Genomic DNA, 14,971 nt, shown 5'->3' with positions numbered 1-14,971 from the left:
TGAGGGTCTCAAAGTTCATGCCCACAGTGACACACTTCCTCCAACAAGGCCACACCTCCTAATCCCACTCGATGGACCAAGCATATTCAAACCACCACAGTCGCCATTTTGTTTTTTATCTCAGCCATTCTGACTGGAGTAAGATGAAATCTCAGAACATATTGAAGGGATATTTGTCATCAGGGTTTTTGTTAGATAATGCATGACTTTTGAGAAGGAACCATCACCCCATTCCATTCAGAAATAATATATTTATACTTATTATAGATATACAAATGTTTAAAGAAAACCTATAAAAGAATGTTTTCTTCTGGATGTTTTAAGCATCCTTCATAGTATTTTTCTTTCCTCCTATCTCTCTTCCTATGTTACCTTCCCTCCAGCTTTCCAGTTACAGCACCCCCCCATTACCTCATCCTAGCATCTGTCTCCTATTATCCCACTCTCTAGAAAGCCTTTTCTGCCTTTCCCCTGTGATCATAGTCTACTTTCCTGGCTATCCGATTTATATGATCAAATATAAGGATTCAGAGCCAGAATCCACAAATAAGAGGAAATATGCAGCCTTTCTTGGTTACCTCATTCCATATAATATTTTCCAGTTCCATCCATTTACCTACAAATTCCATTATTTCCATTTCCTTTATATCTGAAGAGTATTCCATTGTACATATGTATTATGTTTTCATTATTCAGTTATAAGTTGGTGGATATCTGGCCTGTTTCTGAATTTAAGGTTTATTTTGTATCTCAAGATATGGTTTATTGCAGGGGAGATTCCATGGGTTGCTCAGTAGAATGTATATTCTTTGGTATTTGGGAGAATATTCTCTAGATTTGGTAGGTCCATTCGATGACCAATGTCATGTAATTTCTGATATCTGTTTGTTTATGCAGATGATCTGTTGGGGAAAGTCAAAGTCAGATATTGAAATCAACTGTTATCACTGAGTTGCTGTTAATGTGCCCCTTTAATTCCAGCAGTACACTTTTTATGAAATGGGATGTATGTGCTTAGGATTGTAATATCACTTTCATTAATTTTCCCTACATGAGAAACAGCCCTTCTTAATCTCTTCTGATTAGTTTTATTTATTGAAAATAAAGTTTTTCCCTCCCTCTATTCCTCCAGTTCCTCCCCCACCTCCCCTCTCATCCAGATCTGCCCCCTTTATGTCTCTTGTTAGAAAACAAACAAGCATCTCATGGATAATAAAAAAATAAATAAAACAAACATCAGAATAGGACAAAACAGAAGGAAAGAGTCCAAGAAAATACACAAGAAACAAACATATACACAAAGACCCACTTATTTGTACTCTCATGTATTCCAAAACACAAAACCAGAAGCCATTACATATATTCAAGAAACATGTAGGGGAAAGAAAAAAATGAAAGAGGTGAGGGGAAGGGAAAAGAAAGGGGGAGAAAAGGAGGAGGGGAGTGGGGTTGGTGGGGGTGAATGGCATGGGAGGGGAGGGGAGAGGAGGAGAGGGGAGGAGAGGGTAGGGAGAAGCCTTGTCATGACATTATGAGAAAAGGAACATCCAAAGATGTCATTGAGTTTGTTTTCTGTAATCCATCTACTACTGGGCATGCAGCTTACTTACCCTTATGAGTAGCTTTTCTCTCTCAGTTGAGACTCCCTTGGAGAAAATTAAATTTCCTTTTGTCAGTGTTTATCAGTTGGAGATTGCTTCTGGGTTAGCAATGTAGGTATATGTCCACTTCTCCTTTCAGCTCTAGGACCCCATCTAGTACAGACCCATGCAGGTCCTGTGCATATTACCTCAGTCTCTGTGAGTTCATTTGTGTGTTGATCCTGTTATATTTAGAAGACTTCTATTCCTGTGTTCTCCATCCCTCCTGGCTCTCACGCCTTTCTGCATCCTCTTCTACAGGATTCCCTGAGCCCTGAGGGATTTGATGGCAACATCCTGCTTAGGGCTGAATGTTCAGAGGTCTCTTACTTTCTGTACATTGTCAGGCTAAAGGTCGCTATATTTGTTCCCATCTGCTTCAAGAGGAAGAGTCCCTAACAAAGACTGAGCAAGGCACTGATCTATGATCTATGAAGAAGGATGAGCAAGACACTATCCGTAGCAGAAGATCATTAAGAATCATTTTATTGCTATATTCTTTTAGTACAGTAGTTCTCAGCCTGTAAGTCATGACCTCTTTGGGGATTGAATAACCTTTCACAGGACTAAGACCAATGGAAAGCATCAGTATTTACATTATGAACATTATAAGACATAACAGTAGCAAAATTACAGTTATTAAGCAATATAGAAAATAATTTTATGGTTGTGGTCACCAGGATATGAGGAACTATATTGAAGGGTCACAGCATTAGGAAGGTTAAGAACCAGTGCTTTAGTAGAATAGTAGTATTTAGTTTTACCCTAGGCTCTATCTAGTTTCAAGTTCTTGGTCAGCTAAGCAGTGGAGTAGGTCTGAAGTCAGGTCAGATATTGGTTGGTCACTCACACAAGATTTGTACCACCACTACCCTAGCATATTTTGCAGGCAGGACAAAGGATTTGCAGCTGGGCTAGTGTTTCTGTTTCTCCTTTGATAGCACACAGAGTGCCTTCTTATTCCAAAAGAGACCAGAACGTAGGTACAAAGGCTCCAGGTAGGCTCCAGGTTGACTTCTACATGTTCAATTGGTTGTATAGGTCTTGTCATCAGCAATAGAGCCTTGCCATCAGTTTGTGGAGACCAACTTGGCAATAGCCTGGATTGTTTGGGGATTCTCATGGGACCCCTTTGGCCAACACCTCAATTAGATATAACCCATTCCTCATATTGGAAGCTCCATTTGGTGATAAGAGATGTCCAGTTGGGTCTCTGACTTCCACATTATTTGGTCATTTTATTTAGATAACTTTCATATAGATATATGTTTTAGTAAGCTTTTACTGTATCAGGCTTCCATACTACCATTCAATTTCCCCTTAATTTTAGCCCTCCCCACATTCCCTTTCTTGTTCTAATCTTCTCTATCTATTCCCCCTCTCTACTTGATCCTCCTGTGCCAGTCACCTTCCCCTCATCCATAACAATGATTTCCTTTCCTGGGAAGATCTGCTTCGAGTCCCACTTTGAGATTTCATCTCTATACCTAACCTCTGTGGTTGTACATATAGATGGTAGCTTGCTTATCATTGACTTAACAGCTAATGTTTACATATAAGCAAATATCTACTATATTTTTTTGTTCTGAGTCTGGATTACCTCACTCAGGATGTCTTTTCTAGTTCCATCAATTTACTTATAAATATCACAATTTTGCTTTTCTAATGGCTGAGCAATAATATTCTGTCATGTAAAATGTACCACATTTCTAAATCATTCTTTTGTTGAGGAATATCTAAGTTGCTTCCAATTTCTGGCTATTATGAACAGAGCAGCAATGAACATGTTTGAGTAAGTATCTCTGTGGTGTGCTGAAGCATCCTTTAGGTATATGCAGAAGAGCTGGACCTCACGGTAGATCGATTCTGACCTTCCTAAAGAACCTCCATGTTGATATCCACCGAGGTTGTACAATTTCTCAGTTTTACCAGCAATGCAGGAGTGTTTCCCTTACTTGACTCGCCAGTATGGACTGTTTTTGTTTTTTTTTAATCTTAGCTATTCTGACAGGTGTAAAATGAAATCTCAAAGTAGTTTGGATTTGCATTTCCCTGATGACTAAGGATGCTGAATATTTCTTTTAAGTGTTTCTTAGCTATTTGCATTTCTTCTTTTGAGAATTTCCTGATAAGATCTATATTCCATTTTTTTAATTAGGCTTTCTCTTGATGTCAAATTTTTTAAGTTCTTTTTTGGATATTAGCTCTATCAGATGAGTAGTTGGTAAAAATCTTCTCCCATTTTGTAGGCTGATGCTTTATCCTAATGTCAGTATGGACTGGTTTGTTTGTTTGTTCGTTTGTTTTTAATCATAGCCATTCTGACAAGTATTAAGATGAAATCTCAAAATGGTTTGGATTTGCATTTACCTAATGACTAAGGTTGTTTTTTGCCATGCAGAAGCTACTCAGCTTCATGAGGACCCATTTATTGTTCTTAGTTCTTCTGCCACCAGTATTCTGTCCAGAAAGCCTTTTCCTGTGCCAATGAGTTCAAGGCTATTCCCCACTTTCTCAGTATATATCTGGTTTTAGGTTGATATCTTCAATCCATTTTGGAGTTGAGTTTTGTACAGGGTAAGAAGTATGGATCTATTTGCATTCTACACACACCCATGCAGTTTTATCAGTACACTTATGAAAGATGCTTTTTCCTATGTATTTTTGGATTCTTTATAGGAAAAAAATAAGGTAGCCACCAGTGTATGGGTTTTTGTCTGGTGCTTCAATTAGATTCCATTGATTAATATGTCTGTTTGTGTACCAATATCATGCTGATTTTATTAATATAGCTCTGTAGTACAATTCGAGGTCTGGGATAGTAATATCTCCAGTAGTTCTTTTATTGTTCAGAATTGTTTTGGCTATCTTGTTTTCGGATTTTTGTTTATTTGTTTGTTTTGTTTATTTATTCCATATGAAGCTGAAAATTGTCCTTTTAAGATCTATGAAGAGTTGTGTTAGAATTTTGATAGAGATTACATTAAATCTATATATTGCTTTAGGAGTTTGGCAATTTTTCTATATTAATCCTACCAGTCCGTGAGCATGGGAGAACTTTCCATAGTCAGATTCCTTCAGGTTCTTTTTTTCTATGTCTCAAGTCTTTCACCAAACTTTTGCTTGGCTATAGAGACCATAAGATACTTTATAATTTTGAGGCTATTGTGAAGAGCAGTATTCCCCTGATTTTCTTCTCAGTCCGTTTTTTCATTTGCATGTAGGAAGCCTATCGATTTTGTGAGTTAATTTTGTATCTTGTTGCTTTGCTGAAAGTATTGATCAGCTGTAGGCATTCGCCAGTAGAATTTTTGGAATCATTTATGTACTAGCATATCATCTACAAATAGATGCTTTGACTTCTTCCAATTTGTATCCACTTGATCCCCTTAGCTAAGACTTCAAGTACTAACTATACGGAATAGGTATGGCGTGAATAAACAACCTTTTTTGTTCCTGATTTTACTAGGATTGTTTTGAATGACTCTCCATTTAAGCTAAGGTTAACTATAGGTTTGCCTTATACTGCTTTATTATGTTTTGGTATGTTCCCCCTGTATCCCCTAATCTCTCCATAGCTTATTTACTTACATCGAATCATCCTTGGATCTCTGGGATGAGTCCTATGTGATCATGGTGGACAAACTGTTTGATGTGTTCTTTGATTCTGTTTTACAAGTATTTATCAAAAAATATTTGCACCCTATGTTCATAAGAGAAATTGGTCTGCAATTCTTTACTTGTTGAGTCTTTTATGTGCTATGAGTATCAGGATAAGTGATACCTCATAAAATGAACTGGACAGTGTTCATTGTGTTTCTATTTTGAGGAATATTGAGTATTAAAATTAACTCTTCTTTGAAAGTCTGGTGGAATCCTGCATAAAACCCATCTGGCCATGGGCTTTCTTTGATTGAAAGACTTTTCATAACTCCTTCCAATTCACTGGTGGTTGTAAGTTTGTTTAAATTGTTTATCTGATTTTGATTTAATTTGGATACATGGTATGTATCAAGAAAATTGCCCATTTCTTTTATTTTCCAATTTGGCAGAGTGCAGCTTTTAAAGTATGTCTTTATGATTCTCTGGATTTCCATGTCTGTTTTTACATGATGCTCTGTATTTTCTCAATGTCCATGTGACATCCCCCTTTTCATTTCTGATTCTGTTTATTTGGATTTTTTTTCTCTCTGTCCTTTAGTTAATTTGGCTAAGGATTTGTTGTTCTTATTGATGTTATCAAAGAACCAACTTTCTGTTTCATTGATTGTTTCAATTTTATTAATTTTTGCCCTGAGTTTGATTCTTCCTTGCCATCTATTCCCTTTAGGTGTGATTTCTATTTTGTTCTAGAGTTTTCCGGTAGGCTGTTGGTATGAGATCTCTCCAATATTTTTACATAGGCTCTTATTACCATGAACTTGCCCTCACTGTGCCCCTTAAGTTTGGGTATATCATATTTTTATTTTTATTCAATTCATAAAAGGTTTAATTTCTTTCTTGTTTTGACCCATTTTTCATTCAACGCAGTGAGTTGTTCCATTTCCATGAGTTTGTAAGCTTTCTGTTGTTGTTTATATCCAGCTTTTCCATGGCAATCAGACAGGATGCAGGGTGTTATTTCAATTTTCTTTCATCTGTTGAGAATTGCTTTGTGCCCAAGTATGTGGTCAGTTTTAGAGAAAGTTCCATGAAGTACTGGGAAGAAAGTGTATTCTTTTGTGTTCTGGTGAAATGTTCTGAAAATACTTGTCCATTTGGTTTATGATGTAGATTAGTTCCAGCATTTCTCTGATTGTTCTGTGTCTGGATAATCTTTGTATCTTGGTGAGAGTGAGGTGAGATCACTCACTATCAGTGTGTGAAGGTTAATATGTGATTTAAGGTATAATCATATTTCTGTTATGAACCTGGGTGCCATCATTTGGAGCATAGATATTAAGAATTGCAGTGTCATCTTGGTGGATTTTTCCTCTCAGTATGTAGTGTCTCTTCTGATAAGTTTTGGGTTGAAATCGATTTTGTCAGATATTAAAGTGACTACACCAACTTGCCTTGAATATCCTTATCCATCCTTTTACCCTGAGGTAATGTTTAACCAAGGCGATCCTTGATGTTCAGGTATGTTTCTTGGATACAGGAGAAGGATGGGTCCTATTGTTCACATCACCCTCCTCGCCTCCAAATCCAACCCCCAGTCTCATCCTCAGCTCTGTAGCAAATCATCTGCTGCAGCCCACCCTTCCTCTCAGCCCCCCTCCTTCCAGAGCCTTCCCCCACTGCACCCCTTTGTCCCAGCTCAACTCCAGTGAAATTTCCCCAGGCCACCTCCTAGGGAAACAGGTAGGCTGACTGCAGATCTTCCCATCTCTTTTTTCCTCCAAATCTAGTGCCCCAGTCTCATACTGTTTGCCTGTCTGTGTGTTTTTATTGGGGAATAGAGATCATTGATGTTCAGGGTTATCACTGAGCACTGTTCATTGGTTACTGTTTATTTTTTGTTGTGGTAGTTCACTGTTTCCCACCTTCTTTTGATTTGGTAGCCTGGGATTATTTATTCCTTGTGTTTTCTTTTGTGTTGTTAACTTGTTTGGGTTAACCTAAATTTTCCTTCTAGCACCTTCTATAGAGCTGAATATGCAGATAGATACTGCTTAAATTTAGTTTTATCTTGGAATGTCTTTTAGCATCTATGGTCACTTAGAGTCTGGAGAACATCTGCCCAGGTCTTTCTAGCTTTTAGAGACTCTGTTAATAAGTCAAGTGTAATTCTAGTAGGTCTGCCTGTGTATGTTACCTGTTCATTTTCCCTTGCAACTATCAATATTTTTCTTTGGTCTATAAGTTTAGTGTTTTAATTATGTGCCAAGGGGAATTTCTTTTCTGGTCCAGTCTATTGTGATCCGTATGTTTCTTGTACCATGATGAGCACCTCCTTCTTTAGGTTGGGGATATTTTCTTCTATGGTTTTTTTTTTTTTTTTGAAAGTATTTTCTGTGCCATTGACCAGTATCTTCTTCCTGTATTCCTGTTGTTCATAGGTTTTTCTTTTCTTGGTGTCCCAGATTCCCTAGATGTTTTGTGCCTGGAGTTTAGATTTTTAACATTGTCTTTGACTGGGCTATCTATGTTTCTGTCTTGTCTTTGATACTTGAGATTCTATTGTCTATCTCTTGTAGTTTGTTGATGAGGCTTGCCTCTAAGGCTTCTGTTTGAGTTCCTACAGTTTTCATGTCCAGATTTCCCTCAGTTTGGGTTTCCTATGATTGTTTCCACTTTCAGGTCTTGAGTTGTTTTATGCATTTTCTTCCACTGATTGTTTGTGCCTTCATAGATTTCTTCAAGGGACCTTTTCATTTCCTCTCTAAGGACCCCTATTATATTCATAAAGACTATCGTGTGCTTCAGCTGCATTTCTCAGGGACTACTATAGTGGAGTTGCAATGTCATGGAGATATGTCCTGGGTGCTACTGTGTTTTCACCCTGGCATCTGGGATTGGGGTGGTTATAATTCTAGGTCCTGATATCTGGTCCTGTCTTTTATGGGTGGGTGTTTTATTCCTTGATCTCTGGTTCTTAGGAGAGTGGTGACTGTGTGTTGCCTAGTGTGGAATGCTTTTGGAATCCGGCCTGGTGTGGCCACTGTGGTTCTGGGTGCAATGTGTTCCTAGGTATTGGGAGCTGGCACATAGGAATAAGAATGGACTAGAAGCAGGGAGAGGGTCCACAAGGAGGGAGGAAATCAGGGTGTTTCATCAGTATCTGTTTAGTCACCTGGGAATTGGGGCAGAGAGTAAGGCCAGACCACAGCAGGTATTCTGCTACAGAGCTGACATGAGACTAGGGGATTGGATTTGGAAGAGAAAGGTTAGCCTACCTGTTTTCCTAGCCTGTGGGTTCCAAGGGGATTTCACTAAAGTTAATGAGCAGAAACAATGGGGGGATTTGCTTGATCCTCTGGAGATGGGGGCTGAGAGGAAGCAGGGGTTTCAGCATTTTATGACTTGCTATAAGAGCTGAGAATCAAATTAGGGGTTTGGATTTGGAGAGGCAAGGTGAAGAAGATCTGCAGTTAGCCTACCTGCTTTTCTGCCTGATTAATTTTAATATGAAGGCATAATATCATAATACCAGCTTGCTTCCTGCTTCTTTGTAATGTTTTTCCATGCTTTATAGACATGTGCCTATCTTTAATGCTGAATTTCTTACAGACAGAAAGATTGGTTTTGTTTCCTAATCCATCTAGCTAGCACATGTCTTTTATTTGAAATGTTAAGGTCATTAATATTTAAAGTTTTTATTGAAAGATATGTGTTGATTATAGCTTTTAGGATTGTTTGGGTTTGGTGTGTGTTGTTTTGCTATTTGTGATCTTCAAGCTCACATTTCATTAATTACAACTTTGTTTTCTTTCTAGAGTCTCTTGGCTTGTTCCAGTTTTCTTCATAGGACTGATTTAGTTGGCATGAATTCTTTTAGTTTGTTTGTACCATGGGAAGTTTTCCTTTCTCTTTCAACTATTGCGGATAGTTTGGCTGCATTTGTAGTCTAGCTTAGCATCTGTGCTCTTTTTAATTTGGAATGCATTGCTCCAGGCTTTTTCAGCTTTCAAACTTCCCATCAGCTGTTGTTCTGGTAGATTTTCTTTTATATGTGGTCTGTGGTTTGTTTTTGCCTCATGCAACTTTTATTGCTCTTCATTCTATATACATAGTGTTTTGTTGATGATATGCTCTGGGGAGTTTCTCTTCTGGTCTGCGTGTTGTTCTTGGTTTCTTGTATCAGTTTGTGTGTGTCTTTCCTTAGGGGAGTGTTTTGCTTTGTTTTTTCTATAATTGAAGATCTGGTCTATGCTATTGACTTAGAGTTCTTCTCCCTCATTGATACCTATAGTACAAAGGTTTGGTCTTTTTATGGTGTTGCATAGTTCCTGCATATAGCCCTTCCTGTGTAACCTTAACTTTTATCTTCTTTGCTTGTGTGGTTGAATTCCTCTGATACTTTGTCATCTCTTTATGAGGCTTCACCCTGAGTTTTCTTAGAGCTACTGGATTTTTCAACTCTATCTTCATTCTCAATGTTTCTTGATGTTTCTATTTCTTTAACGGATCCAGATTTCAAATCCAGGGCTTCACCTGTCTGCTCAGAAGGGATTTCATCAGCCCCTACTGCCCAGCTATCTCATACTCAGAAGACCAGGAACCATCTTTGACATCAGATTTCCACTTTACCCACTCAGAATTGTTCTATATCCTATCAACCCTGCCCCACACCCTTTCTAGAGTTTAGCTACTGCTCTAGTCATTCATCAGAGAGACAGAAACCAGTCCCCTTGGTCTCAGCCATTTGCTCTCACACCTTATTGGAACATAGCAAGTTCTGTTGTTCTATGATGTCATCCTTCACCTTGGTCTTCCTTGCTCACCCCTGTCTGTCATACTCCTTCCTGGACTTGTAGCCCTTCATATATTCTCTCCCCTGTGGTTGGAAAGCCTTCCTCCCACATATTGTCCAGACTCATTCACCATCTTCAGGCTTCTGAGGCCACATTACCACCCCACAAGAAACCTTGAATCCTGTTCTACAGAAAGTAACGCCCCTCATCTCTTGGTCCCCTTTTTACACTTTCATACTCTGTGACATTACCACTGTTTGAAACTTCTCATGCATTTATTCCACTCTGTGGTTGCTTCTTCAATGTTCTGCTTCAAGCCCCAGAGCCAACTTTTAATGAACAGCCATGTGTCAAAAATCTAAATGAATGCTAGCCTCTAACACTGGCTGACCTTAATTTAATCCCCAGAGCCCACATGTAAGTGGAAAGAGAAAACCAACTCCACAAAGTTGTCCTCTGCCCTCTATCTGTGTACACACATGACACATGCAAACACACACATAAACACATACACACACACACACACATACACAGAGTCATGCAGGCACACACAATAATAATAATAAAACATAATTCCGCCATTTACTGGCTCCTTCTTTATGCCACTATCTCTTCAAGCAATCCTTCTTTAGTCCATGCTGGCATAAAAGAAGCTCACTGGGGCTGGAGAGATGGCTCAGCGGTTAAGAGCACTGACTGCTCTTCCAGAGGTCATGAGTTCAAATCCCAGCAACCACATGGTGGCTCACAACCATCTGTAATGAGATCTGATGCCCTCTTCTGGTGTGTCTGAAGACAGTGATAGTGTATTCGTCATATATAAAATGAATAAATAAAATCTTTAAAAAAAAAAAGAAGCTCACTGATCCATGCTTTGCCCCTAAAGACAGGGAGGGCTGAGTCTGCATCCAGTACAGAGCCACCCGGTGCAATGCAAGGACACACAGAAGGAATGAAGATCACATGTCACCAAGTTGCTATTCACAGGAACCTTTGCCCTATATGATGCTGACATGTTCTTGGTGTTCCCTCCCAGGTTCATGACTACCTCCGTAGCAAGTTGTGCTCCCTCTACGAAAATGACTGCATTTTTGATAAATTCGAGTGTGTGTGGAATGGGTCAGACAGGTAAGAAATGCTCTGAGGCTGAGAACCTTTCCCTTGAGGAAACTCTGGACAATTTGTCACAAATGGGGTACATGCAAATGGAGATCAAGTTCCCCAAGACCTGGCCAGGACACATTATTATGAGGGTCACTGATTGGAGACTGTGGTCAAGTCTACAGAGAGAAGTAGTCTGTGTCGCCCCAAGTTCATTGTAGAGCTGGCACAGGCAACAGTTCAAATGTCAACAAGGAAATGCTGTCTTTGACATACAAAGCACCCAAAGGCACTGAAAAGCTAGGGCCACAAGCCTCCTAAAGACCACTGATAATGATGAGAACTCTTCTGCCTGGTTCCGATTACTGCCAAGTGGCTTTCTAGACCCATCCCCTCGAAGCTGCTAGAGTAGACCTGACCGAGGCTCTAGTGCTTCATTAGCAGAATTCTAGCCAGCCTCATTAATCACATTCCTTCAGGGTGATTTATTAGTGTTTTAAGGTCTTTGATTTCTACAATACTTCATATTACCTCCCAATAGTTCATTTTGAGTTTGACAAATACAGATGATTCTTTTGACAATCTGTAAACTAGATGCAGAGGCTGCTGGGGCTCAGTTAGCTCCTTGATGAAGGAGGCACCAGAAATAGCATTCAATAGCAAGGAACTTTTTCCCAGCAAGCTCAACTTTGAGTTTGTGCCATGGTCTCTGACTGTCTTGCCCTTCTTCCCAAACCACCAATCCATCTTCTACTTAGCAGAACTAGATGTTGCAAACATGTAGCAAAGGACCCAGGTTTATATTATCCAGTCTATACTGGTTAAGAGAACAAAGGAACTAAACCACAGGAACCAGAGTCCTTAGTGAGAGAAGCAAGTCTGTTACTTTACCACCTAGCCATTGTTAGCTGATACTGTTTATACAACTGTTGTTATCCAGCTCACCCTTCATTAACCTAGATTCAAAACCAATGACTACCAGGTACCTAGGCACAAGGACGTTGCTCACATGCACCCATCCCAGCCACAACCCAGCAGGTTTTCTCCATTTCTCAGTTGAAGAAGCTAAGAATCAGTGTAGTTGAGAATTAGTATGATATCCTAACCTCATAAATCACCAAGCAGCAACTACAAAAGTACAGAAATTTTGACTTTGAGTCCTGAGATCAGTTCTTCCAGAGCATCATAACCTGGAATTTTGCTCAGGATTCAGATAAAGTTAAGGTATTTAAGGATAAAATTTATTTTTTATGACTTGCTTAATAGTGAATCAGATCCTGCTGGAGAAGTGACATCATTGTCCGAGACGCTACGGAGCCAGGAGGCTGGATTACAACCCACCTCCCACCCCTCCCTGGCCCTGCACATGCGCATTCTGAGCTCTCACTCTCCTGTCAGTGTAATCCCTTGCATGAGCTACTGAAAGTTTAACTGTGAATGTGGAAGTAAACCCCATGGAGCACCCAGATACCCCTTTACCATACATAGCACCCCATTATTGAGCCAGTGAGACAAAATCCAACCTTAATCTGCACTGTTGACAAAGTTCCAAAAGCAAGCCAGCCCTATCAGTTTCTTCCTTCCACCAAAAAACAGATGACAGTCCCAGACACAATCTACATCACTGTCTTTGATATACCACCACAAGATGGTACCCAGAGGGCACAGGCCCTGTATCTCCCCAATACCTGCCACCTATTTTAAATGTCAGCTTTAAAGATTCAGTACCCTGCTGCTGGAAAGCCTTCAGTATTTACTGTTCTGCTGAATCATAGATATCCCTGCAAATGGTTAAGTTGCAAAAACATGATAGTATCTTCTACGCATAATGCCTTAATCAAGGTTTAGATTTAGGGTGGTTAAATCTGTTTCCTGTCTCTCCCGGCTAGACCATGGCATCCATTTTGTGGACAAGTGTTTATGAAGCAGCAGAATAAAGAGCTGACTCCTACAAGGAGAGAGGCTGCTCTGTGGTAGCTGTGCCTCAGTACTTGACACATCAGGCAGATGAGCTAAGCTACATTCTGATTTCAGAAATCCCAAAACCACTGTGTAAGAAAGCTGGTTAACGATAAGCTGGTTAACAGTGTGCTGATTCCCATTTACACCCGTTCATCGTGATCTCCTAACACTAGTGGAAAGTAGGTAACCCTAGGATCATCACAATTGGACCAGATCGGTGACTCAAGAACAAAAGTTATCTGTGGAGTAAAAATGAGAGTGCTACCAATGGTTATTGCAACCTTTTGTTCCAAGCCTCGCCAAAGAGCTTGGCACTTTTGATGAGTCAGAAAGAAATCAATGTTCTTAGTTTAAACCTATACAGTCCCTGTGAGTGGCCATGATAAGCATCCTTTGCTCCTGAAAGATATCATGAGGGTGTGTTACCTCTCCATTCTACAATGCTCAGTCACTCTGTTTCCCCTCTCCTTTGCAGCGTCATCATGACGGGCTCCTACAATAACTTCTTCAGGATGTTCGACCGAAACACCAAGCGTGATGTGACCCTTGAGGCCTCAAGGGAAAACAGCAAACCCCGGGCTATCCTCAAACCCCGAAAAGTGTGCGTCGGGGGCAAGCGAAGAAAAGATGAGATCAGTGTTGACAGTCTGGACTTTAGCAAAAAGATCTTGCATACAGCTTGGCATCCTTCAGAAAATATTATAGCAGTGGCGGCTACAAATAACTTATATATATTCCAGGACAAGGTTAATTAGGAGGACAAGTTACTACTTAGTCTCACATACTGAATACTAGTCAAACAAGTTTTTAAATGTTTCTTTGGGTCTTCATTTTGATGCATTGACTTTCATTTCCCTCTGCATAAAACAATTGGAATAGAACTTAAAAGGAGTTCAATGTTCTCAACTCCCCAATTCTAAGAAACGTCTGTCAAACTCGGTAGGCTTGGGACACTTCTGTTTAGAGTTGAGAGCTGCCAACGGCAGTAACTCTTCCACAGTCCACTGAATGTCTGATGCGTTCGTTCATTGCCCAGTTCTCTCTGGTGGGTTCTGTGTTTTGTTTCTAGGTGTCTGCTGCGATAAAATGAGATTGTCTGTAGTATTTAAGGAGAAAAAGAGATAAGGTTTTTTTTTTAATTAAGCAATTCCATTTGTTTGAAAAAAATCAACAACAAAAAAATAAACACTGTTTACTCTTAAGAATTTCCTCTTTGTGGATAAAAATATAATAAATCAGGCCTGACCAGTGTATCTCCCACCCATTTCCTTTTAAACCACTCTATTGAAGCCAGAGACTTATTTCATGAGGCTGAGAAAAGGGTGCAAAATGTGAAGGGAAGGGGTGTCATGACACTGTTCTGTCTTTTGGTAAACCCCATAGAAACAGACTAAGAATGTGATTGGCCAAACCACCACAAACACTTTAGGGAACTTAAACAGAGTCCTTTCTCCACAGGGCTTCCCAGGGTTTACTTGGCAAGACCAGCTGAGACCAGATCCTTCCATTGCTTGTCACTCTTGCTGTATTTCTGTCTCCTTTTAAATGGTTCCATCTAATCCCCCGCCTACATGGTCCTTGCCTCTTTCCCTTCAACCTCTGCCAGAGGATTTGCCCATTGGCTTCTAAAGACCGTGCCCCGGTTGCTTAGTATCAGGGGTTCTCAATAAAGCATTGAGGTGGAACAGCATAGCTGCCCTCCCCGCAAGAAAGACTGGCCTGTTCTTTTGGGTTAATGCCTCCTGAGTAACTCCCTCCTCTTTTTCAGAAATAGCCATCCATCAGTCCTCCCTGTGTCTACAACAAAGGCCAGAATGATGCTGATTTTGTATAGCCTAAACCCACATCTCTAAGCCACTTCAAACTCAACAA

General features: G+C 39.8%; 1 protein-coding gene across 25 annotated transcripts in view; it reads left to right on the top strand.

Annotated features, from left to right (window-relative positions):
• The window catches only part of Ppp2r2b (protein phosphatase 2, regulatory subunit B, beta), a 452,614-nt gene extending 438,310 nt beyond the window's left edge, over window positions 1-14,304 (top strand). For 22 of the 25 annotated variants that reach the window (XM_063277535.1, XM_039097058.2, XM_017601028.3 and 19 more), the window contains 2 exons: window positions 11,073-11,164; window positions 13,575-14,301. In XM_063277535.1, coding sequence (XP_063133605.1) covers window positions 11,073-11,164; window positions 13,575-13,854 — 372 coding nt within the window. In that variant the 3' untranslated portion in view covers window positions 13,855-14,301. Of the gene's footprint in view, window positions 1-11,072; window positions 11,165-13,574 lie in introns of all 25 variants that reach the window. The other 3 variants (NR_073588.2, NM_022209.4, NM_001402382.1) reach the window with 1 other exon arrangement.
• Window positions 14,305-14,971: the final 667 nt, after the last annotated feature.

Source organism: Rattus norvegicus, chromosome 18 (assembly GCF_036323735.1).
Source record: "Rattus norvegicus strain BN/NHsdMcwi chromosome 18, GRCr8, whole genome shotgun sequence".
Classification (NCBI taxonomy): domain Eukaryota; kingdom Metazoa; phylum Chordata; class Mammalia; order Rodentia; family Muridae; genus Rattus; species Rattus norvegicus.
This window is presented reverse-complemented; position numbering and strand designations above follow the sequence as displayed.